This window comes from Scyliorhinus torazame, chromosome 18 (assembly GCF_047496885.1).
Source record: "Scyliorhinus torazame isolate Kashiwa2021f chromosome 18, sScyTor2.1, whole genome shotgun sequence".
Lineage (NCBI taxonomy): Eukaryota > Metazoa > Chordata > Chondrichthyes > Carcharhiniformes > Scyliorhinidae > Scyliorhinus > Scyliorhinus torazame.
Window position 1 is genome coordinate 44,945,745 of NC_092724.1, and position 24,532 is coordinate 44,970,276.

General features: G+C 52.2%; 1 protein-coding gene across 1 annotated transcript in view; it reads left to right on the plus strand.

The window, feature by feature from the left end:
* Nucleotides 1–24,532, plus strand: part of malt2 (MALT paracaspase 2) — a 133,782-nt gene that overhangs the window by 71,994 nt on the left and 37,256 nt on the right. The window contains exons 7-8 of the mRNA XM_072482696.1: nucleotides 4,198–4,294; nucleotides 9,586–9,669. Of these exons, the coding sequence (XP_072338797.1) occupies nucleotides 4,198–4,294; nucleotides 9,586–9,669 (181 nt within the window). The remainder of the gene's footprint in view (nucleotides 1–4,197; nucleotides 4,295–9,585; nucleotides 9,670–24,532) is intronic.

Genomic DNA, 24,532 nt, shown 5'->3' on the forward strand with positions numbered 1-24,532 from the left:
TGGTATGGTCAATCATATCAAAGGCTGCAGGCAAATCTGGTAGGTTGAGGGGAGATAGTCTACCATTGTGGTAAGTGTACAATGAGAGGATTGCAAACCTAAGTGCTTGGAACACGTTACCAGGGGAGGTTGTGGAAGCAGATACATTAAATGCGTTCAAAAGGCATCTTGACAAACACATGGATAGGATGGGTATAGAGGGATACGGACAAGGAAGTGCTGAGGGCTTTGGCAAAGGTTGGTATCATGACCGGTACATGTTTGGAGGGCCGTAGTGCCTGTTCCTGTGCTGTATTGTTCTTTGATCAAAGTTGCGTTCACTATAAGATGGGAAAGGATTTGAAAGATGACAGCATGTTTGTTTAAGGACTTTTGAGCAGAAAGAAAGATTGCCAATAGGGTGTCAGTTCACAAGTACAGAGGGATCAAGTGTTCTTTTTGAGGAGACATGCATCAATATTATATTAATTATGTAAATAAATTTAAGAACACGAATTTTCCCTCAAATCCAAAGACAACAGTCCCTCAATATAATGTATCAGCCCAACTACCCACTTTCTCACCAGATTCCTCTGACCCATCTACTCAAGGCCCCTCAATCCCCATGTCTCTCCAGAAATATATCTAATTGTTTACATCGTCCTCTTCAAATTCCTCCATGGGCCAACGTGCTTCAATAACTACCGTCCGGTGGCTCTGACATTTATCACTATGAAGTGCTTTGAGAGGTTGGCCATGAGATACATCAACTCCATACTCCAAGAATGCCTTGATCCACTGCAAGTCGCATACCGCCACAACCGGTCCACAGCAGGCACCATCTCCCTGGCCCTACACTCATCTTTGGAGCATCTTAACAACAAGGACTCCTACATCAGACTCCTATTCATTGACCACTGCTCCACCTTCAACACCATAAGCCCAGCCAAGCTCATATAGAAATTCCAAAAGCTAGGACTTGGCTCCTCCCTCAGCAACTGTATGTTTGACTTCCTGACCCATAGACCACAATCAGTAAGGATAAACAACAACACCCCCTCCACAATAGTCCTCAATACCAGGGACCCGCACGGCTGCCTACTTAGCCCCTTATTATACTACTTATACAGATACTACTGTGTGGCAAAATTCCGCTCCAACTCCATCTACAAGTTTGCTGGTGACATGACCGTAGTGGGTCGGATCTCAAGCAACGATGTGTCAGAGTACAGGAGGGAGATAGAGACCCTTGGGGCATGGTGCACAAAATCAATATCATATCCCTCAATATCAGCAAAACTAAGGAGATGGTCATCAGCTTCAGGAAGTGAAGTGACACCCCTGTCTGCATCAATGGTGATGTAGTGGTATTGTCACTGGACTAGTAAACCAAAGACCCAGAGCAATGCTCTGGGGACCCAGGTTCAAATCCCACCACTGCAGATAGTGAAATTTGAATTCAATAAAAACAAATCTGGAATTAAAAGTCTAATGATGACCATTGTCGATTGTTGTAAAAATCCATCTGGTTGACGAATGTCCTTTATAGAAGGAAATCTGTCGTCCTTACCTGGTCTGGCCTACATGTGACTCCAGACCCACAGATATGTGGTTGATTCTTAACTGCACATCAAGGGCAATTAGGAATGGGCAATAAATGCTGGCACAGCCTGCAACACCCATGTCCCATGTACGGATACAAAAAAAAAGTGGAGATGGTTGACAGCTTCATATTCCTAGGTGTGCACATCACCAACAATCTTTCCTGGTGCACCCACGTCGACACCACGACCAACAAATCACAACAGCGCCCATACTTCCTCAGGAAACTATGGAAATTCGGCATGTCTACATTGACCCTGACCAATTTGTAGAGATGCACCATAGAAAGCATCCTGTCTGGCTGCATCACGTCTGGCTGCATCACAGTTTGGTATGGCAACTGCTTGGCCCAAGACCGCAAGAAACTACAGAGAGCCTTGAAAACAGCCCAGTCCATCACACAAACCCGCATCCCATCCATTGACTCTGTCTACACCTCCTGCTGCCTGGGGAAAGCGGGGAGCATAACAAAGACTCCTCCCACCCAGGTTATTCTCTCTTCCAACCTCTTCCATTGTGCAGAAGATACAAAAGTCTGAGAACACGCACTAACAAATTCAAAAACAGCTTCTTCCATGCTGTTACCAGACTCCTGGATGACCCTCTTATGGACTGACCTGATCTCTCTACGCATCTTCTCTATTGAGTAACACTATAGTCCGTATGCTTCACCCGATGCGTGTGTCTATGTATTTACATTGTGTATTTATCGTATGTCCTATGTTTTTTATGGATGGAAAGATCTGCCTGGACAGTACGCAGACCAATACTTTTCACTGTACCTCAGTACACGTGACAATAAATCTAAATCTAATGGAACTTATTTCATGGGGTGTTTCTTTTTGTTTCAAGAATTCACTGAATTCCCTTCGTATATCTCTAATTGGTTTGTGTGTCAGCATAATATCCAATCAATAGATTGGGAAAAATATTAACAAGAAGTTAAGTCACCTAAAGATGAAGTGTTCCATGTCTGGAGTCGCCGATGATTTTTGCAGGCAAATTTTGTCTGGCGTTCCTCTCTCGCTACTTAAACAAATGTTAAGCTGTTTGTCCTAAATGATAACTAACATGGAAATCTTTTACTTTCCTTATTAAGATGCTGAGCTCTACCTTCAGGTTGGTAGGCTACAAGTCTATGGATGGTACAGTGTGGTTTACAATCTACCAGTCCGAGTGGACTGTTCAGTCCTGGGCCTTGAGGGGCCAAATTGCCTACTCCTGCTTCTAATTCGTATGTTGGTATGGGGAGTCCTCTTTGCTTGCATTAAGCACTCTCAGCTCAGGTCAAGTAGATGTTAGTTGTTGGTTAGGATATCCTGGTTACCCCACTCGATCACCTGACAAACATTTACACTTTTCTGCTGAAGAGATTTGGTTGATTTAATTTGTTTTTTCCCCCCCTTTATTCCTCCCCCTTCTCTCCAATAAGTTGAATGTTGGGTTCAGTTCCTCAGGCACTAGCAGTTCTCCCTTGAAATAGGGGAAGGACTTGTATTTATCCATCACCTTTCACTACGTCAGGAGAGCCAAAAGTGCTTTGCAACCAAGTGAAGTACTTTTGACATTTGGAAACTAATAGCCAATTTTCAGACAGACAGTTCCCACAGGGTAATGATAAGATCATCTGATCAAGGTTTTGGTTGAGGGATAAATACTGGGTTTGCAGAATACCCCTGCTCTTTCTCAAATATTGCCCTGGAATTGTTGATGTTGACCTGACAGGGCACAGGCCGCATTGGTTTAAATGCCTTATTTGAAAGACCTTTGACAATGCACTATTCCCTCAGAACTGCACTGAAGTGCCAGTTTGGGTTACATGCTCAATTCTCTGGAGACGGACTGTACCGCTGATCTTCAGAGACAAGAGAGACACCACTGAGCCATGACTGAGCTCCATTACTTTACGAGTGGTCATTCTTGGGAGTGTTAGTCATATTGTCATGTGAGAGTATCTTTAAGAAATGGATGTTTATCAAATAGCTGGAGTGGATGTACCTTTAGGAAATGGGTGTTATTAAATAGCTGCAGTGATGTCAGTGTGTGGGCGGAGCTGAGCTATGACTCTGCTTTTACTTTCGCTTTGAGCAAAAAGCTGGCGTGTGTCTGAGTGTTTTAGTTTCGCTTTCAGAGTGGAGAGCTGCAGTGGAAGGAAGCAGATGTGTATGGATATCTCTACAAGCTACAACATGTTCATTTGGATGCTCCAGTTTCCTCCCACAGTCTAAAGATGTGCAGATTAGGTGGATTGGCCATGCCCCTTAGTGTCCAAAAATGAATATGTTAGGTTAAGGGCATAGGACAAGGGAATGGGCCTAGGCAGAGTTCTCTTTCGAAGGGTCGGTGCAGACTCGATGGGCCAAATGACCTCCTTCTGCACAGTGGATATTCTATGATTATCAGTAAGACCAACTCTGTGACAAAAGACAGTGTCAGGGGTCATACTCTACCTACTCTTCCTATGGGAAGAGTCAAAGGAAAACTTGCTGATTTAACTGAACTGGTTCTCTACCGGTACAACCAACTTACTGATTGGAAAAGCATAACCAAATAGTGGTGTGAATATCTAAACAGGAAAAGGTGTACTTACTTTCCTCTTATCAATTTTAAATCTAGATTAATGGAGTCACAACTGCTGACCGTGGGGACTATTGCTGTCATGTGTTTAATCTTTATCACGCGATCTGGAGCAAGGTTGTTTCTGTGGAGATCGGTACGTTCATCGCAATTACCATAAAATTCAATGTATAAGTCAACCTGGCGTATAAGCCAACCCCATTCGTCCAACCCCAAAAATCATTCTTGGCATGTACATCAACCCTCCCTTTTCAGCCGTCAAATGTTATACTTGTCTTAGTAGTCAGCCTCAATTTGTTACCCCATAAATGTATGTTTTACTCACCGACTTACGACTAGGTACAAAGGAGCAAGCGGGCGATAGGGTCTGTATTGCAAAGATGTGGGAAGCTTAAGATACACCGACTTTTTGTTTTGGATGCTGCATAACATTTCAAAATGGTGACCACCCACACCCTCTCCAGCCGTTCACTTTTATACTTGGTCTAGAAGTGAAACCTCGTTTTTGGAGGGATGTTTTTGAGGCTGCAAAGTTTTACTTATACTTATCTATGGTAACTGCCGTTCTGGGGAAAAAAATATTCAGTTTGCTCCCCTCATCTCCCGAAAAACAGACTCAAATTGAGGTACGGTTTCATAATTGCACACATTCATCCAAATGCCTCCTTCAATGAAGCATTCCTCATGGGCACTGATGAAGGTATTATTTTCAGAATGACTCGGTTCACTCAACGCCGTTACCCAAATCCCATTTCACATCACGTGTTGATTGTTATCTACTGCCAGGTACCTCTCCAGTGAGTGGCAAACTATACATTTTATTTTTAAATACTTCTTTATTCTCCTTTTTCGCATTTTTCTCCCAAATTTACACCCAACAACAATAAACAATAATCAGTAATAAACAATAATCAGTAACAAATATGTCAATCCCCATATCGATAACCGATCCCATCCTCCCACCAAACCCAAAACATTCGCCCGCATGTTCACATAAACAACTAACAAAAAGGAATCAGGAATCACCCATGGCCACCATTAACACCCATCGCCCCCTCCCCCCAACCCTCCCACCCCCCCTCCCCCCAACTAATGTTCGATGCTATCCAGTTCTTGAAAGTGCTAAATGAATAATGCCCATGAATTGTAGAACCCCTCCGAGCTTCCCCTCAGTTCAAACTTAACCTTCTCAAGAGTCAAGAATTCCAACAGATCCCCCCGCCACGCCAGGGCACAGGGTGGAGAGGCTGCCCTCCATCCCATCAAGTTCCGCCTTCGGGCTATCAACGAGGCGAAAGCTACAACATCTGCCTCCGCACCCGTTTCCAACACTGGCTGGTCCGACACCCCGAATATGGCCTCCCGGGGGTCCGGGTCCAGTTTCACTTGCACCACTTTAGAAATTATCCTAAAAACCTCCTTCGCGCACAAGGTGGAGGCATTCACTCGCCGGAGCACCTCACACCAGAACCCCTCCTCCATATCCTCTCCCAACTCTTCCTCCCACTTTGCTTTGATCCCTTCCAGCGGTGCCTTCTCCTCGTCCAAAATAGCTCCGTAGACCGCTGACACTACCCCCTTCTCCAGTCCCCCTGTCATCAGTACCTCCTCCAGCAATGTGGAGGCCGGCTCCTCCAGGAAGTTCTGTATCTCTTTTCTGGCAAAATCTCGAAACTGCATGTATCTAAACATTTCCCCCTGCTCCAGCCCATACTTCGCTTCCAGCTCCTTCAATCCTGCAAACCAACCCCTAAGAAACAAATCCTTCAGTGTCTTAATCCCCTTCTCCTCCCATTTCCGACAATTTCCATCCCACCACCCTGGCTCAAATCTGTGGTTCCCCCGAATCGGCATTTCCCGTGACCCTGCCCCCAACCCGAAGTGTTGGCGAAACTGCCTCCAAATTCTCAATGAAGCTATTATTACCGGACTCCCTGAGCATTTCCCCGGGGCCATCGGGAGCGGCGCTGTTGCCAGTGCTTTCAATCCCGACCCTCTGCACAAACTCTCCTCCATTCTGGCCCACTGGGAATCAACCCCTCTGACCCAGCTCCGCACCTTCTCCACATTCACCGCCCAGTAGTAATACATCAGGTTTGGAAGACCCAAATCCCCTGCCTGCCTTCCCCTCTGTAGTAGCATCTTTCTAACTCTGGCCACCTTCCCTCCCCATATGAGCGAAGTAATCCTTTCCTCAATCGCTCTGAAAAAAGCCTTTGGCAGGAAAATCGGCAGGCATTGAAAAATAAACAGAAATCGTGGCTACACGTTCATTTTAACCGCCTGTACCCGACCCGCCAGTGACAGAGGGAGACCACCCCACCTTGCCAGATCAGCTTTCACTCTCCCCACCAAACTAGAAATGTGTACCTGCGTAGCACCCCCCCCCCCCACTCCCGGGCAACCCCAGGTACCTAAAGTGAGTCCCTGCCCTTTGAATGGCAGCACCCCCACCTGCCCCCACCCCCGGCCGAGACACCACAAAATACTCACTCTTGTCTAGATTCAGCTTGTACCCCGAGAAAGACCCAAACACTCGAAGCAGCTCCAATATTCCCCCTATCGACACACTCGGTTCCGACACGTATAACAGCAAGTCATCGGCACATAAGGACACCCTATGCTCTATTCCCCCCCCCCTCGCACTCTTCCTTTCCATACCCCCGAACTTCTTAATGCAATGGCCAACGGCTCAATCGCGAGTGCAAACAGCAGGGGGGGACATAGGACATCCCTGCCTAGTCCCACGGTGGAGAGAAAGGTATCTCGAGCCGATGTTGTTTGTGCGGACACTCGCCCTCGGCGCCTTATATAGTAGCTTTACCCAATTCACAAATCTTGGTCCAATCCAAAACCGCTCCAGAACTACCATCAAGTACCCCCATTCTACCCGGTCGAACGCCTTCTCAGCGTCCAATGCCACAACCACCTCGGTTTCCTTCCCCTCTGCCGGTGCCATAACGACATTCAATACCCTTCTAATGTTTGAAAAGAACTGCTTCCCTTTCACGAACCCCGTCTGATCTTCACCTATCACCTTCGGGAGGCACTCCTCCAGCCTACCCGCCAGTACCTTGGCCAATACTTTTGCGTCCACATTCAGAAGTGATTTGGGCCGATACGACCCACACTCCGTCGGATCCTTATCTTTTTTTAGAAACAGGGAAATCGATGCCTGTCCCAAGGTTTGCGGCAACACCCCCTTCCCTATCGCCTCTTCAAACATCCCCACCATCAGGGGTGCCAGCTTATCCTTCAATTTTTTATAATATTCCACCGGAAACCCATCCGGCCCTGCCACCTTCCCCGACTGCATCCTCCCAATCGCATCCTTTATCTCCTGCTCCACTATCGCTCCTTCTAATGTAGCCCTGTCCCCCTCCCCTAGCCTCGGGTACTCCAACCCATCGAGAAATTCCTGCATCTCACGATCTCCCCCGGGTGGCTCTGACCTGTACAACCCCTCATAAAATTCCTCAAAAACCTTGTTAATCAGATCCGGCGCCACCACCAACTTCCCTGCCCTATCCCTCACCTGCACAATTTCCCTTGCCGCTGCTTGAGTGGCAAACTATTTGACCATGCCTGCTTCTTGAGGCCCATCCTATCCTCACCTACCATCAACACCAATGGGAGGGGGTCACTGGATAAACTCAGGAACCATGGCTATTTTTTCATACCCCTAGTCTACAGGCAGTGAGGCGAATTAGGATTCCTGCTGCTAACCAGGATATGATGAGAAGATGGAATATTCTCCCATTACTTGCATGGATGAGTGCAACTCCAACAATACTCATGAAGCTGAATTATATCTGGGGCAAAGCAGCCGGTATCCATCCACCCCACCTTAAACATTCACTCCTTTCACCACAGGTGTACGGTGGCAGCAGTGTGTACCATCTACAAGATGCACTGTAGTAATTCACCAAGCCTTCACCGACAGCATCTCCCAAACCCCCAGACACTACCACCAAGACAAACGAGGGGAGAAGATACATAGGAATGCCACAACCTGCAAGTTCCCCTCTAGACCACTCACCATCCTGACTTGGAAATACGTCACCAGTCCTTCACTGTCGCTGGGTCAAAATCCTGGGGGTGGATTCTCCGATTCTGGGGCTTCTGGGAACGGTGCCGTTTTAAGCCAGAAAAACTGGTGCCAAACGGCCACCGATTCCCCATTTTGCTGGAGGCTAGCAGGGCAGCAGCGTAGAGCACCCGGCTCTAGCTGCCGATACGCCCCGGAGAATTGCCGGGTCCATGGCAGCGCATGCGCAAGGAGGCGGCCTGCAGAGGCCGCACCGTGCAACATGGAGGCGGCCGCTCATGGATCCGGCCCGCAAAATAGTTCCCCCTTCGGCCGGCTCTCATGCCCCGGACCCACCCCCCCCCCCCCCCCCCCCGGCTGGTCGGGGGCGGAGCATCGTGAGGTGGGCCTCAGTCAATGCCCTTAAGGCCGTCAATACACGCTTTGGAGGGGTGGGGCATCGCAAAAGTGGCGCCCCCCCCCCCCCGATTTCGTTGGGAATTTAGATTCTCCAGCCGGTCGCCGAACGCGATTTTGGCGCTGGTGACCGGAGAATCCAGCCCCGTAAAACCCTCCCGAACAGCACTGTGGATGTACCTGCACCATATGGATTGCGGCAGTTCAAGAAGGCAGCTTAGCACCATCTCTCGAGGGCAATTAGGGCTGCGAATCCAACGCCCAGCCAGCGAGGCCCAAATCCTATGAACAGATTTTTAAAAAACTGTTCATGTGATGAGATGTGCAGCTAAGAGCTTGCGAGCTCAATTCCTGTCTTGGCAAGTTGTGAAATTCAATTGAAAATAAATTTTGATAGCTTGTGGACTGCCGCCACTAATCAAAATTGTTGTATAAAAAACCTGACCACTCTGCCAATGCCCATCAGAAAAGTGAGCCTGCCACCGTATCCAGTCTGACCACCACATTGTTGAATTTTAATGGCCTCTAGTGTGTCTGGGCAATTCACCCATTTTATAATCGATGGCCCCCAAGTTTAATGATAAATATCATTGTGCATTCTCTGAGCCACCAGAGCAGTAACAGTTGCCAGTGTTGACTGAATACTGAGAACAAATTATGTGTATTTTATTAAAAAGCACGGCTTGGGTAATTGCCCCTAGGATCTTTGGGTTTTGTATGTCTCAGTTTAATATTTGGTGCTGGACTTATCGGGGAAGTGATAACATTTTAACTTTGATTGGAAAAGATTAAATCTCTCTGGCTAACAACTTAATGCCTGAGTGAAATGTGAAGAATTCATTTTGAGATTTGTTCCAGTCGCTGTGTTTTTTTTCTGCATCGCAATGTCAAAATCTATTTGAGGATTCTTTTATTTCAACAAACCTTCACTGTTGTCATGGGTGCCGCTGTCACAAGTTCATATTTCTTTTTTATCCTTCAAGGACCCAATACCTCCATCAATGAGGAATTCCTCGTGGGCGCTGATGACGGTAATGTTTTCAGAGTGGTATCCGACACATCACGAGGTGATCACCCACAACCTTTAAGCTCACTGAAAGATATTGGCTGCCAGGGTATCCAATTTAAATGTTTTACTCTCATGTATAATCCACCCACCTGTCTCTGTTTTCTGTCCAGCTGTGCAGCCTGCTGAGATATTTTGCATTTCGTCAACCCTGGTTCTTGTTCACAGCTACACATTCCCACAACTACTAGTGGGTGTGCCTTCAGACTTCCATGTCCAAGTCTGGAATTAGCTCCCTAAATCTTCAGACCTCCTCCATCTGCTTACAATTAAGCACTGCAACAGATTTTTATCACCTGTTCTAACATCTTCCTTCGCCTTGGGACTTATTTTTGTCTGAACTTCTTCTGTTAAGTAACAATGAGCGATGTTGGTATCAGGTCTAAATCCTAATCAGTGAGGGTCTGAACCTTGGTCAGTGAGGGTCCGAATCCCGGTCAATGAGGGTCTGAATCTCGGTCAGTGAGGAGCTGAATCTCGGTCAGTGAGGGTCTGAACCTTGGTCAGTGAGGGTCCGAATCCCGGTCAGTGAGGGTCTGAATCTCGGTCAGTGAGGAGCTGAATCTCGGTCAGTGAGGGTCTGAATCCCGGTCAGTGAGGAGCTGGATCCCGGTCAGTGAGGAGCTGAATCTCGGTCAGTGAGGAGCTGAATCCCGGTCAGTGAGGGTCTGAATCTCGGTCAGTGAGGGTCTGAATCTCGGTCAGTGAGGAGCTGAATCTCGGTCAGTGAGGAGCTGAATCTCGGTCAGTGAGGAGCTGAATCTCAGTCAGTGAGGGTCTGAATCTCGGTCAGTGAGGGTCTGAATCCCGGTCAGTGAGGAGCTGGATCCCTGTCAGTGAGTAGCTGAATCTCGGTCAGTGAGGAGCTGAATCTCAGTCAGTGAGGAGCTGAATCCCGGTCAGTGAGGAGCTGAATCCCGGTCAGTGAGGGTCTGAATCTCGGTCAGTGAGGAGCTGAATCCCGATCAGTGAGGAGCTGAATCTCGGTCAGTGAGGAGCTGAATCCCGGTCAATGAGGAGCTGAATCCCGGTCAGTGAGGGTCTGAATCCCGGTCAGTGAGGAGCTGAATCTCAGTCAGTGAGGAGCTGAATCCCGGTCAGTGAGGAGCTGAATCTCGGTCAGTGAGGGTCTGAACCTTGGTCAGTGAGGAGCTGAATCTCGGTCAGTGAGGGTCTGAACCTTGGTCAGTGAGGGTCCGAATCCCGGTCAGTGAGGGTCTGAATCTCGGTCAGTGAGGAGCTGAATCTCGGTCAGTGAGGGTCTGAAACTTGGTCAGTGAGGGTCCGAATCCCGGTCAGTGAGGGTCTGAATCTCGGTCAGTGAGGAGCTGAATCTCGGTCAGTGAGGGTCTGAATCCCGGTCAGTGAGGAGCTGGATCCCGGTCAGTGAGGAGCTGAATCTCGGTCAGTGAGGAGCTGAATCCCGGTCAGTGAGGGTCTGAATCTCGGTCAGTGAGGGTCTGAATCTCGGTCAGTGAGGAGCTGAATCTCGGTCAGTGAGGAGCTGAATCTCGGTCAGTGAGGAGCTGAATCTCAGTCAGTGAGGGTCTGAATCTCGGTCAGTGAGGGTCTGAATCCCGGTCAGTGAGGAGCTGGATCCCGGTCAGTGAGTAGCTGAATCTCGGTCAGTGAGGAGCTGAATCTCAGTCAGTGAGGAGCTGAATCCCGGTCAGTGAGGAGCTGAATCCCGGTCAGTGAGGGTCTGAATCTCGGTCAGTGAGGAGCTGAATCCCGATCAGTGAGGAGCTGAATCTCGGTCAGTGAGGAGCTGAATCCCGGTCAATGAGGAGCTGAATCCCGGTCAGTGAGGGTCTGAATCCCGGTCAGTGAGGAGCTGAATCTCAGTCAGTGAGGAGCTGAATCCCGGTCAGTGAGGAGCTGAATCTCGGTCAGTGAGGAGCTGAATCTCGGTCAGTGAGGGTCTGAAACTTGGTCAGTGAGGGTCCGAATCCCGGTCAGTGAGGGTCTGAATCTCGGTCAGTGAGGAGCTGAATCTCGGTCAGTGAGGGTCTGAATCCCGGCCAGTGAGGAGCTGGATCCCGGTCAGTGAGGAGCTGAATCTCGGTCAGTGAGGAGCTGAATCTCGGTCAGTGAGGGTCTGAATCCCGGTCAGTGAGGAGCTGGATCCCGGTCAGTGAGGAGCTGAATCTCGGTCAGTGAGGAGCTGAATCCCGGTCAGTGAGGGTCTGAATCTCGGTCAGTGAGGGTCTGAATCTCGGTCAGTGAGGAGCTGAACCTTGGTCAGTGAGGAGCTGAACCTTGGTCAGTGAGGAGCTGAATCTCGGTCAGTGAGGGTCTGAACCTTGGTCAGTGAGGAGCTGGATCCCGGTCAGTGAGGAGCTGAACCTTGGTCAGTGAGGAGCTGAATCTCGGTCAGTGAGGGTCTGAACCTTGGTCAGTGAGGGTCCGAATCCCGGTCAGTGAGGGTCTGAATCTCGGTCAGTGAGGAGCTGAATCTCGGTCAGTGAGGGTCTGAAACTTGGTCAGTGAGGGTCCGAATCCCGGTCAGTGAGGGTCTGAATCTCGGTCAGTGAGGAGCTGAATCTCGGTCAGTGAGGGTCTGAATCCCGGTCAGTGAGGAGCTGGATCCCGGTCAGTGAGGAGCTGAATCTCGGTCAGTGAGGAGCTGAATCCCGGTCAGTGAGGGTCTGAATCTCGGTCAGTGAGGGTCTGAATCTCGGTCAGTGAGGAGCTGAATCTCGGTCAGTGAGGAGCTGAATCTCGGTCAGTGAGGAGCTGAATCTCAGTCAGTGAGGGTCTGAATCTCGGTCAGTGAGGGTCTGAATCCCGGTCAGTGAGGAGCTGGATCCCGGTCAGTGAGTAGCTGAATCTCGGTCAGTGAGGAGCTGAATCTCAGTCAGTGAGGAGCTGAATCCCGGTCAGTGAGGAGCTGAATCCCGGTCAGTGAGGGTCTGAATCTCGGTCAGTGAGGAGCTGAATCCCGATCAGTGAGGAGCTGAATCTCGGTCAGTGAGGAGCTGAATCCCGGTCAATGAGGAGCTGAATCCCGGTCAGTGAGGGTCTGAATCCCGGTCAGTGAGGAGCTGAATCTCAGTCAGTGAGGAGCTGAATCCCGGTCAGTGAGGAGCTGAATCTCGGTCAGTGAGGAGCTGAATCCCGGTCAGTGAGGAGCTGAATCCCGGTCAGTGAGGAGCTGAATCACGGTCAGTGAGGATCTGAATCCCGGTCAGTGAGTATATGGATCCCGGACAGTGAGGTGCTGTGTCCCGGTCAGTGAGAGTCTGAATACCGATCAGGTAGGAACTGATTCCCGGTCAGTGAGGGTCTGGATTCCAGTCAGTGAGGGACTGGATCCCGGTCAGTGAGAGTCTGAATACCGATCAGGTAAGAACTGATTCCCGGTCCGTGAGGGTCTGGAGTCCGGTCAGTGAGGGTCTGAATCCCGGTCAGTGAGGAGCTGAATCTCAGTCAGTGAGGAGCTGAATCCCGGTCAGTGAGGGTCTGAATCTCAGTCAGTGGGGACCTGAATCTCGGTCAGTGAGGAGCTGAATCTCAGTCAGTGAGGGTCTGAATCTCGGTCAGTGAGGAGCTGAATCCCGGTCAGTGAGGGTCTGAATCTCAGTCAGTGAGGAGCTGAATCCCAGTCAGTGAGGAGCTGAATCTCGGTCAGTGAGGAGCTGAATCTCGGTCAGTGAGGAGCTGAATCTCGGTCAGTGAGGGTCTGAATCTCGGTCAGTGAGGAGCTGAATCCCGGTCAGTGAGGGTCTGAATCTCAGTCAGTGAGGAGCTGAATCCCGGTCAGTGAGGAGCTGAATCTCGGTCAGTGAGGGTCTGAATCTCGGTCAGTGAGGGTCTCAATCTCAGTCAGTGAGGGTCTGAATCTCAGTCAGTGAGGAGCTGAATCCCGGTCAGTGAGGAGCTGAATCCCGGTCAGTGAGGGTCTGAATCCCGGTCAGTGAGGAGCTGAATCTCGGTCAGGGAGGAGCTGAATCCCGGTCAGTGAGGAGCTGAATCCCGGTCAGTGAGGAGCTGAATCCCGGTCAGTGAGTGTCGGAATCTCGGTCAGTGAGGGTCTGAATCTCAGTCAGTGAGGGTCTAAATCCCCGTCAGTGAGGAGCTGAATTCCGGTCTGTGAGGGTCTGGATCCCGGTCAGTGAGGGTCTGAATCTCAGTCAGTGAGGAGCTGAATCTCGGTCAGTGAGGAGCTGAATCCCGGTCAGTGAGGGTCTGAATCTCGGTCAGTGAGGGTCTGAATCTCGGTCAGTGAGGAGCTGAATCTCGGTCAGTGAGGGTCTGAATCTCAGTCAGTGAGGAGCTGAATCCCGGTCAGAGAGGAGCTGAGTCTCAGTCAGTGAGGGTCTGAATCTCGGTCAGTGAGGAGCTGAATCTCGGTCAGTGAGGGTCTGAATCTCAGTCAGTGAGGAGCTGAATCCCGGTCAGTGAGGAGCTGAATCTCGGTCAGTGAGGAGCTGAATCTCAGTCAGTGAGGAACTGAATCTCAGTCAGTGAGGAGCTGAATCCCGGTCAGTGAGGAGCTGAATCTCGGTCAGTGAGGGTCTGAATCCCGTTCAGTGAGGGTCTGAATCCCGGTCAGTGAGGAGCTGAATCCCGGTCAGTGAGGAGCTGAATCTCGGTCAGTGAGGGTCTGAATCTCGGTCAGTGAGGAGCTGAATCTCGGTCAGTGAGGGTCTGAATCTCAGTCAGTGAGGAGCTGAATCCCGGTCAGTGAGGAGCTGAGTCTCAGTCAGTGAGGGTCTGAATCCCGGTCAGTGAGGAGCTGAATCTCGGTCAGTGGGGACCTGAATCTCGGTCAGTGAGGAGCTGAATCTCGGTCAGTGAGGAGCTGAATCTCGGTCAGTGAGGGTCTGAATCCCGGTCAGTGGGGACCTGAATCTCGGTCAGTGAGGAGCTGAATCTCCGTCAGTGGGGACCTGAATCTCGGTCAGTGAGGAGCTGAATCCCGGTCAGTGAGGAGCTGAATCCCGGTCAGTCAGGAGCTGAATCTCGGTCAGTGAGGGTCTAAATCTCGGTCAGTGAGGGTCTGAATCTCAGTCAGTGAGGAGCTGAATCCCGATCAGTGAGGAGCTGAATCCTGGTCAGTGAGGAGCTGAGTCTCAGTCAGTGGGGACCTGAATCTCGGTCAGTGAGGAGCTGAATCTCAGTCAGTGGGGACCTGAATCTCGGTCAGTGAGGAGCTGAATCCCGGTCAGTGAGGAGCTGAATCCCGGTCAGTGAGGGTCTGAATCTCAGTCAGTGAGGAGCTGAATCCCGGTCAGTGAGGGTCTGAATCTCGGTCAGTGAGGAGCTGAATCCCGGTCAGTGAGGGGCTGAGTCTCAGTCAGTGGGGACCTGAATCTCGGTCAGTGAGGAGCTGAATCCCGGTCAGTGAGGAGCTGAATCCCGGTCAGTGAGGAGCTGAATCCCGGTCAGTGAGGGTCTGAATCTCAGCCAGTGAGGAGCTGAATCCCGGTCAGTGAGGAGCTGAATCTCAGGCAGTGGGGACCTGAATCTCGGTCAGTGAGGAGCTGAGTCCCGGTCAGTGAGGAGCTGAATCCCGGGCAGTGAGTGTCTGAATCCCAGTCAGTGAGGAGCTGAATCCCGGGCAGTGAGGGTCTGAATCTCAGTCAGTGAGGGTCTGAATCTCGGTCAGTGAGGAGCTGAATCCCGGTCAGTGAGGGTCTGAATCTCAGTCAGTGAGGAGCTGAATCCCAGTCAGTGAGGAGCTGAATCTCGGTCAGTGAGGAGCTGAATCTCGGTCAGTGAGGAGCTGAATCTCGGTCAGTGAGGGTCTGAATCTCGGTCAGTGAGGAGCTGAATCCCGGTCAGTGAGGGTCTGAATCTCAGTCAGTGAGGAGCTGAATCCCGGTCAGTGAGGAGCTGAATCCCGGTCAGTGAGGGTCTGAATCCCGGTCAGTGAGGAGCTGAATCTCGGTCAGGGAGGAGCTGAATCCCGGTCAGTGAGGAGCTGAATCCCGGTCAGTGAGGAGCTGAATCCCGGTCAGTGAGTGTCGGAATCTCGGTCAGTGAGGGTCTGAATCTCAGTCAGTGAGGGTCTAAATCCCCGTCAGTGAGGAGCTGAATTCCGGTCTGTGAGGGTCTGGATCCCGGTCAGTGAGGGTCTGAATCTCAGTCAGTGAGGAGCTGAATCTCGGTCAGTGAGGAGCTGAATCCCGGTCAGTGAGGGTCTGAATCTCGGTCAGTGAGGGTCTGAATCTCGGTCAGTGAGGAGCTGAATCTCGGTCAATGAGGGTTTGAATCTCAGTCAGTGAGGAGCTGAATCCCGGTCAGTGAGGAGCTGAGTCTCAGTCAGTGAGGGTCTGAATCTCGGTCAGTGAGGAGCTGAATCTCGGTCAGTGAGGGTCTGAATCTCAGTCAGTGAGGAGCTGAATCCCGGTCAGTGAGGAGCTGAATCTCGGTCAGTGAGGAGCTGAATCTCGGTCAGTGAGGAGCTGAATCCCGGTCAGTGAGGGGCTGAGTCTCAGTCAGTGGGGACCTGAATCTCGGTCAGTGAGGAGCTGAATCCCGGTCAGTGAGGAGCTGAATCCCGGTCAGTGAGGAGCTGAATCCCGGTCAGTGAGGGTCTGAATCTCAGCCAGTGAGGAGCTGAATCCCGGTCAGTGAGGAGCTGAATCTCAGGCAGTGGGGACCTGAATCTCGGTCAGTGAGGAGCTGAGTCCCGGTCAGTGAGGAGCTGAATCCCGGGCAGTGAGTGTCTGAATCCCAGTCAGTGAGGAGCTGAATCCCGGGCAGTGAGGGTCTGAATCTCAGTCAGTGAGGGTCTGAATCTCGGTCAGTGAGGAGCTGAATCCCGGTCAGTGAGGGTCTGAATCTCAGTCAGTGAGGAGCTGAATCCCAGTCAGTGAGGAGCTGAATCTCGGTCAGTGAGGGTCTGAATCTCAGTCAGTGGGGACCTGAATCTCGGTCAGTGAGGAGCTGAATCTCAGTCAGTGAGGGTCTGAATCTCGGTCAGTGAGGAGCTGAATCCCGGTCAGTGAGGGTCTGAATCTCAGTCAGTGAGGAGCTGAATCTCAGTCAGTGAGGAGCTGAATCCCGGTCAGTGAGGGTCTGAATCTCAGTCAGTGGGGACCTGAATCTCGGTCAGTGAGGAGCTGAATCTCAGTCAGTGAGGGTCTGAATCTCGGTCAGTGAGGAGCTGAATCCCGGTCAGTGAGGGTCTGAATCTCAGTCAGTGAGGGTCTGAATCTCGGTCAGTGAGGAGCTGAATCCCGGTCAGTGAGGGTCTGAATCTCAGTCAGTGAGGAGCTGAATCCCAGTCAGTGAGGAGCTGAATCTCGGTCAGTGAGGAGCTGAATCTCGGTCAGTGAGGAGCTGAATCTCGGTCAGTGAGGGTCTGAATCTCGGTCAGTGAGGAGCTGAATCCCGGTCAGTGAGGGTCTGAATCTCAGTCAGTGAGGAGCTGAATCCCGGTCAGTGAGGAGCTGAATCTCGGTCAGTGAGGGTCTGAATCTCGGTCAGTGAGGGTCTCAATCTCAGTCAGTGAGGGTCTGAATCTCAGTCAGTGAGGAGCTGAATCCCGGTCAGTGAGGAGCTGAATCCCGGTCAGTGAGGGTCTGAATCCCGGTCAGTGAGGAGCTGAATCTCGGTCAGGGAGGAGCTGAATCCCGGTCAGTGAGGAGCTGAATCCCGGTCAGTGAGGAGCTGAATCCCGGTCAGTGAGTGTCGGAATCTCGGTCAGTGAGGGTCTGAATCTCAGTCAGTGAGGGTCTAAATCCCCGTCAGTGAGGAGCTGAATTCCGGTCTGTGAGGGTCTGGATCCCGGTCAGTGAGGGTCTGAATCTCAGTCAGTGAGGAGCTGAATCTCGGTCAGTGAGGAGCTGAATCCCGGTCAGTGAGGGTCTGAATCTCGGTCAGTGAGGGTCTGAATCTCGGTCAGTGAGGAGCTGAATCTCGGTCAGTGAGGGTCTGAATCTCAGTCAGTGAGGAGCTGAATCCCGGTCAGAGAGGAGCTGAGTCTCAGTCAGTGAGGGTCTGAATCTCGGTCAGTGAGGAGCTGAATCTCGGTCAGTGAGGGTCTGAATCTCAGTCAGTGTGGAGCTGAATCCCGGTCAGTGAGGAGCTGAATCTCGGTCAGTGAGGAGCTGAATCTCAGTCAGTGAGGAACTGAATCTCAGTCAGTGAGGAGCTGAATCCCGGTCAGTGAGGAGCTGAATCTCGGTCAGTGAGGGTCTGAATCCCGTTCAGTGAGGGTCTGAATCCCGGTCAGTGAGGAGCTGAATCCCGGTCAGTGAGGAGCTGAATCTCGGTCAGTGAGGGTCTGAATCTCGGTCAGTGAGGAGCTGAATCTCGGTCAGTGAGGGTCTGAATCTCAGTCAGTGAGGAGCTGAATCCCGGTCAGTGAGGAGCTGAGTCTCAGTCAGTGAGGGTCTGAATCCCGGTCAGTGAGGAGCTGAATCTCGGTCAGTGGGGACCTGAATCTCGGTCAGTGAGGAGCTGAATCTCGGTCAGTGAGGAGCTGAATCTCGGTCAGTGAGGGTCTGAATCCCGGTCAGTGGGGACCTGAATCTCGGTCAGTGAGGAGCTGAATCTCCGTCAGTGGGGACCTGAATCTCGGTCAGTGAGGAGCTGAATCCCGGTCAGTGAGGAGCTGAATCCCGGTCAGTCAGGAGCTGAATCTCGGTCAGTGAGGGTCTAAATCTCGGTCAGTGAGGGTCTGAATCTCAGTCAGTGAGGAGCTGAATCCCGATCAGTGAGGAGCTGAATCCTGGTCAGTGAGGAGCTGAGTCTCAGTCAGTGGGGACCTGAATCTCGGTCAGTGAGGAGCTGAATCTCAGTCAGTGGGGACCTGAATCTCGGTCAGTGAGGAGCTGAATCCCGGTCAGTGAGGAGCTGAATCCCGGTCAGTGAGGGTCTGAATCTCAGTCAGTGAGGAGCTGAATCCCGGTCAGTGAGGGTCTGAATCTCGGTCAGTGAGGAGCTGAATCCCGGTCAGTGAGGGGCTGAGTCTCAGTCAGTGGGGACCTGAATCTCGGTCAGTGAGGAGCTGAATCCCGGTCAGTGAGGAGCTGAATCCCGGTCAGTGAGGAGCTGAATCCCGGTCAGTGAGGGTCTGAATCTCAGCCAGTGAGGAGCTGAATCCCGGTCAGTGAGGAGCTGAATCTCAGGCAGTGGGGACCTGAATCTCGGTCAGTGAGGAGCTGAGTCCCGGTCAGTGAGGAGCTGAATCCCGGGCAGTGAGTGTCTGAATCCCAGTCAGTGAGGAGCTGAATCCCGGGCAGTGAGGGTCTGAATCTCAGTCAGTGAGGGTCTGAATCTCGGTCAGTGAGGAGCTGAATCCCGGTCAGTGAGGGTCTGAATCTCAGTCAGTGAGGAGCTGAATCCCAGTCAGTGAGGAGCTGAATCTCGGTCAGTGAGGGTCTGAATCTCGGTCAGTGAGGAGCTGAATCCCGGTCAGTGAGGGTCTGAATCTCAGTCAGTGAGGAGCTGAATCCCGGTCAGTGAGGAGCTGAATCCCGGTCAGTGAGGGTCTGAATCCCGGTCAGTGAGGAGCTGAATCTCGGTCAGGGAGGAGCTGAATCCCGGTCAGTGAGGAGCTGAATCCCGGTCAGTGAGGAGCTGAATCCCGGTCAGTGAGTGTCGGAATCTCGGTCAGTGAGGGTCTGAATCTCAGTCAGTGAGGGTCTAAATCCCCGTCAGTGAGGAGCTGAATTCCGGTCTGTGAGGGTCTGGATCCCGGTCAGTGAGGGTCTGAATCTCAGTCAGTGAGGAGCTGAATCTCGGTCAGTGAGGAGCTGAATCCCGGTCAGTGAGGGTCTGAATCTCGGTCAGTGAGGGTCTGAATCTCGGTCAGTGAGGAGCTGAATCTCGGTCAGTGAGGGTCTGAATCTCAGTCAGTGAGGAGCTGAATCCCGGTCAGAGAGGAGCTGAGTCTCAGTCAGTGAGGGTCTGAATCTCGGTCAGTGAGGAGCTGAATCTCGGTCAGTGAGGGTCTGAATCTCAGTCAGTGAGGAGCTGAATCCCGGTCAGTGAGGAGCTGAATCTCGGTCAGTGAGGAGCTGAATCTCAGTCAGTGAGGAACTGAATCTCAGTCAGTGAGGAGCTGAATCCCGGTCAGTGAGGAGCTGAATCTCGGTCAGTGAGGGTCTGAATCCCGTTCAGTGAGGGTCTGAATCCCGGTCAGTGAGGAGCTGAATCCCGGTCAGTGAGGAGCTGAATCTCGGTCAGTGAGGGTCTGAATCTCGGTCAGTGAGGAGCTGAATCTCGGTCAGTGAGGGTCTGAATCTCAGTCAGTGAGGAGCTGAATCCCGGTCAGTGAGGAGCTGAGTCTCAGTCAGTGAGGGTCTGAATCCCGGTCAGTGAGGAGCTGAATCTCGGTCAGTGGGGACCTGAATCTCGGTCAGTGAGGAGCTGAATCTCGGTCAGTGAGGAGCTGAATCTCGGTCAGTGAGGGTCTGAATCCCGGTCAGTGGGGACCTGAATCTCGGTCAGTGAGGAGCTGAATCTCCGTCAGTGGGGACCTGAATCTCGGTCAGTGAGGAGCTGAATCCCGGTCAGTGAGGAGCTGAATCCCGGTCAGTCAGGAGCTGAATCTCGGTCAGTGAGGGTCTAAATCTCGGTCAGTGAGGGTCTGAATCTCAGTCAGTGAGGAGCTGAATCCCGATCAGTGAGGAGCTGAATCCTGGTCAGTGAGGAGCTGAGTCTCAGTCAGTGGGGACCTGAATCTCGGTCAGTGAGGAGCTGAATCTCAGTCAGTGGGGACCTGAATCTCGGTCAGTGAGGAGCTGAATCCCGGTCAGTGAGGAGCTGAATCCCGGTCAGTGAGGGTCTGAATCTCAGTCAGTGAGGAGCTGAATCCCGGTCAGTGAGGGTCTGAATCTCGGTCAGTGAGGAGCTGAATCCCGGTCAGTGAGGGGCTGAGTCTCAGTCAGTGGGGACCTGAATCTCGGTCAGTGAGGAGCTGAATCCCGGTCAGTGAGGAGCTGAATCCCGGTCAGTGAGGAGCTGAATCCCGGTCAGTGAGGGTCTGAATCTCAGCCAGTGAGGAGCTGAATCCCGGTCAGTGAGGAGCTGAATCTCAGGCAGTGGGGACCTGAATCTCGGTCAGTGAGGAGCTGAGTCCCGGTCAGTGAGGAGCTGAATCCCGGGCAGTGAGTGTCTGAATCCCAGTCAGTGAGGAGCTGAATCCCGGGCAGTGAGGGTCTGAATCTCAGTCAGTGAGGGTCTGAATCTCGGTCAGTGAGGAGCTGAATCCCGGTCAGTGAGGGTCTGAATCTCAGTCAGTGAGGAGCTGAATCCCAGTCAGTGAGGAGCTGAATCTCGGTCAGTGAGGAGCTGAATCTCGGTCAGTGAGGAGCTGAATCTCGGTCAGTGAGGGTCTGAATCTCGGTCAGTGAGGAGCTGAATCCCGGTCAGTGAGGGTCTGAATCTCAGTCAGTGAGGAGCTGAATCCCGGTCAGTGAGGAGCTGAATCCCGGTCAGTGAGGGTCTGAATCCCGGTCAGTGAGGAGCTGAATCTCGGTCAGGGAGGAGCTGAATCCCGGTCAGTGAGGAGCTGAATCCCGGTCAGTGAGGAGCTGAATCCCGGTCAGTGAGTGTCGGAATCTCGGTCAGTGAGGGTCTGAATCTCAGTCAGTGAGGGTCTAAATCCCCGTCAGTGAGGAGCTGAATTCCGGTCTGTGAGGGTCTGGATCCCGGTCAGTGAGGGTCTGAATCTCAGTCAGTGAGGAGCTGAATCTCGGTCAGTGAGGAGCTGAATCCCGGTCAGTGAGGGTCTGAATCTCGGTCAGTGAGGGTCTGAATCTCGGTCAGTGAGGAGCTGAATCTCGGTCAATGAGGGTTTGAATCTCAGTCAGTGAGGAGCTGAATCCCGGTCAGTGAGGAGCTGAGTCTCAGTCAGTGAGGGTCTGAATCTCGGTCAGTGAGGAGCTGAATCTCGGTCAGTGAGGGTCTGAATCTCAGTCAGTGAGGAGCTGAATCCCGGTCAGTGAGGAGCTGAATCTCGGTCAGTGAGGAGCTGAATCTCGGTCAGTGAGGAGCTGAATCCCGGTCAGTGAGGGGCTGAGTCTCAGTCAGTGGGGACCTGAATCTCGGTCAGTGAGGAGCTGAATCCCGGTCAGTGAGGAGCTGAATCCCGGTCAGTGAGGAGCTGAATCCCGGTCAGTGAGGGTCTGAATCTCAGCCAGTGAGGAGCTGAATCCCGGTCAGTGAGGAGCTGAATCTCAGGCAGTGGGGACCTGAATCTCGGTCAGTGAGGAGCTGAGTCCCGGTCAGTGAGGAGCTGAATCCCGGGCAGTGAGTGTCTGAATCCCAGTCAGTGAGGAGCTGAATCCCGGGCAGTGAGGGTCTGAATCTCAGTCAGTGAGGGTCTGAATCTCGGTCAGTGAGGAGCTGAATCCCGGTCAGTGAGGGTCTGAATCTCAGTCAGTGAGGAGCTGAATCCCAGTCAGTGAGGAGCTGAATCTCGGTCAGTGAGGGTCTGAATCTCAGTCAGTGGGGACCTGAATCTCGGTCAGTGAGGAGCTGAATCTCAGTCAGTGAGGGTCTGAATCTCGGTCAGTGAGGAGCTGAATCCCGGTCAGTGAGGGTCTGAATCTCAGTCAGTGAGGAGCTGAATCTCAGTCAGTGAGGAGCTGAATCCCGGTCAGTGAGGGTCTGAATCTCAGTCAGTGGGGACCTGAATCTCGGTCAGTGAGGAGCTGAATCTCAGTCAGTGAGGGTCTGAATCTCGGTCAGTGAGGAGCTGAATCCCGGTCAGTGAGGGTCTGAATCTCAGTCAGTGAGGGTCTGAATCTCGGTCAGTGAGGAGCTGAATCCCGGTCAGTGAGGGTCTGAATCTCAGTCAGTGAGGAGCTGAATCCCAGTCAGTGAGGAGCTGAATCTCGGTCAGTGAGGAGCTGAATCTCGGTCAGTGAGGAGCTGAATCTCGGTCAGTGAGGGTCTGAATCTCGGTCAGTGAGGAGCTGAATCCCGGTCAGTGAGGGTCTGAATCTCAGTCAGTGAGGAGCTGAATCCCGGTCAGTGAGGAGCTGAATCTCGGTCAGTGAGGGTCTGAATCTCGGTCAGTGAGGGTCTCAATCTCAGTCAGTGAGGGTCTGAATCTCAGTCAGTGAGGAGCTGAATCCCGGTCAGTGAGGAGCTGAATCCCGGTCAGTGAGGGTCTGAATCCCGGTCAGTGAGGAGCTGAATCTCGGTCAGGGAGGAGCTGAATCCCGGTCAGTGAGGAGCTGAATCCCGGTCAGTGAGGAGCTGAATCCCGGTCAGTGAGTGTCGGAATCTCGGTCAGTGAGGGTCTGAATCTCAGTCAGTGAGGGTCTAAATCCCCGTCAGTGAGGAGCTGAATTCCGGTCTGTGAGGGTCTGGATCCCGGTCAGTGAGGGTCTGAATCTCAGTCAGTGAGGAGCTGAATCTCGGTCAGTGAGGAGCTGAATCCCGGTCAGTGAGGGTCTGAATCTCGGTCAGTGAGGGTCTGAATCTCGGTCAGTGAGGAGCTGAATCTCGGTCAGTGAGGGTCTGAATCTCAGTCAGTGAGGAGCTGAATCCCGGTCAGAGAGGAGCTGAGTCTCAGTCAGTGAGGGTCTGAATCTCGGTCAGTGAGGAGCTGAATCTCGGTCAGTGAGGGTCTGAATCTCAGTCAGTGAGGAGCTGAATCCCGGTCAGTGAGGAGCTGAATCTCGGTCAGTGAGGAGCTGAATCTCAGTCAGTGAGGAACTGAATCTCAGTCAGTGAGGAGCTGAATCCCGGTCAGTGAGGAGCTGAATCTCGGTCAGTGAGGGTCTGAATCCCGTTCAGTGAGGGTCTGAATCCCGGTCAGTGAGGAGCTGAATCCCGGTCAGTGAGGAGCTGAATCTCGGTCAGTGAGGGTCTGAATCTCGGTCAGTGAGGAGCTGAATCTCGGTCAGTGAGGGTCTGAATCTCAGTCAGTGAGGAGCTGAATCCCGGTCAGTGAGGAGCTGAGTCTCAGTCAGTGAGGGTCTGAATCCCGGTCAGTGAGGAGCTGAATCTCGGTCAGTGGGGACCTGAATCTCGGTCAGTGAGGAGCTGAATCTCGGTCAGTGAGGAGCTGAATCTCGGTCAGTGAGGGTCTGAATCCCGGTCAGTGGGGACCTGAATCTCGGTCAGTGAGGAGCTGAATCTCCGTCAGTGGGGACCTGAATCTCGGTCAGTGAGGAGCTGAATCCCGGTCAGTGAGGAGCTGAATCCCGGTCAGTCAGGAGCTGAATCTCGGTCAGTGAGGGTCTAAATCTCGGTCAGTGAGGGTCTGAATCTCAGTCAGTGAGGAGCTGAATCCCGATCAGTGAGGAGCTGAATCCTGGTCAGTGAGGAGCTGAGTCTCAGTCAGTGGGGACCTGAATCTCGGTCAGTGAGGAGCTGAATCTCAGTCAGTGGGGACCTGAATCTCGGTCAGTGAGGAGCTGAATCCCGGTCAGTGAGGAGCTGAATCCCGGTCAGTGAGGGTCTGAATCTCAGTCAGTGAGGAGCTGAATCCCGGTCAGTGAGGGTCTGAATCTCGGTCAGTGAGGAGCTGAATCCCGGTCAGTGAGGGGCTGAGTCTCAGTCAGTGGGGACCTGAATCTCGGTCAGTGAGGAGCTGAATCCCGGTCAGTGAGGAGCTGAATCCCGGTCAGTGAGGAGCTGAATCCCGGTCAGTGAGGGTCTGAATCTCAGCCAGTGAGGAGCTGAATCCCGGTCAGTGAGGAGCTGAATCTCAGGCAGTGGGGACCTGAATCTCGGTCAGTGAGGAGCTGAGTCCCGGTCAGTGAGGAGCTGAATCCCGGGCAGTGAGTGTCTGAATCCCAGTCAGTGAGGAGCTGAATCCCGGGCAGTGAGGGTCTGAATCTCAGTCAGTGAGGGTCTGAATCTCGGTCAGTGAGGAGCTGAATCCCGGTCAGTGAGGGTCTGAATCTCAGTCAGTGAGGAGCTGAATCCCAGTCAGTGAGGAGCTGAAT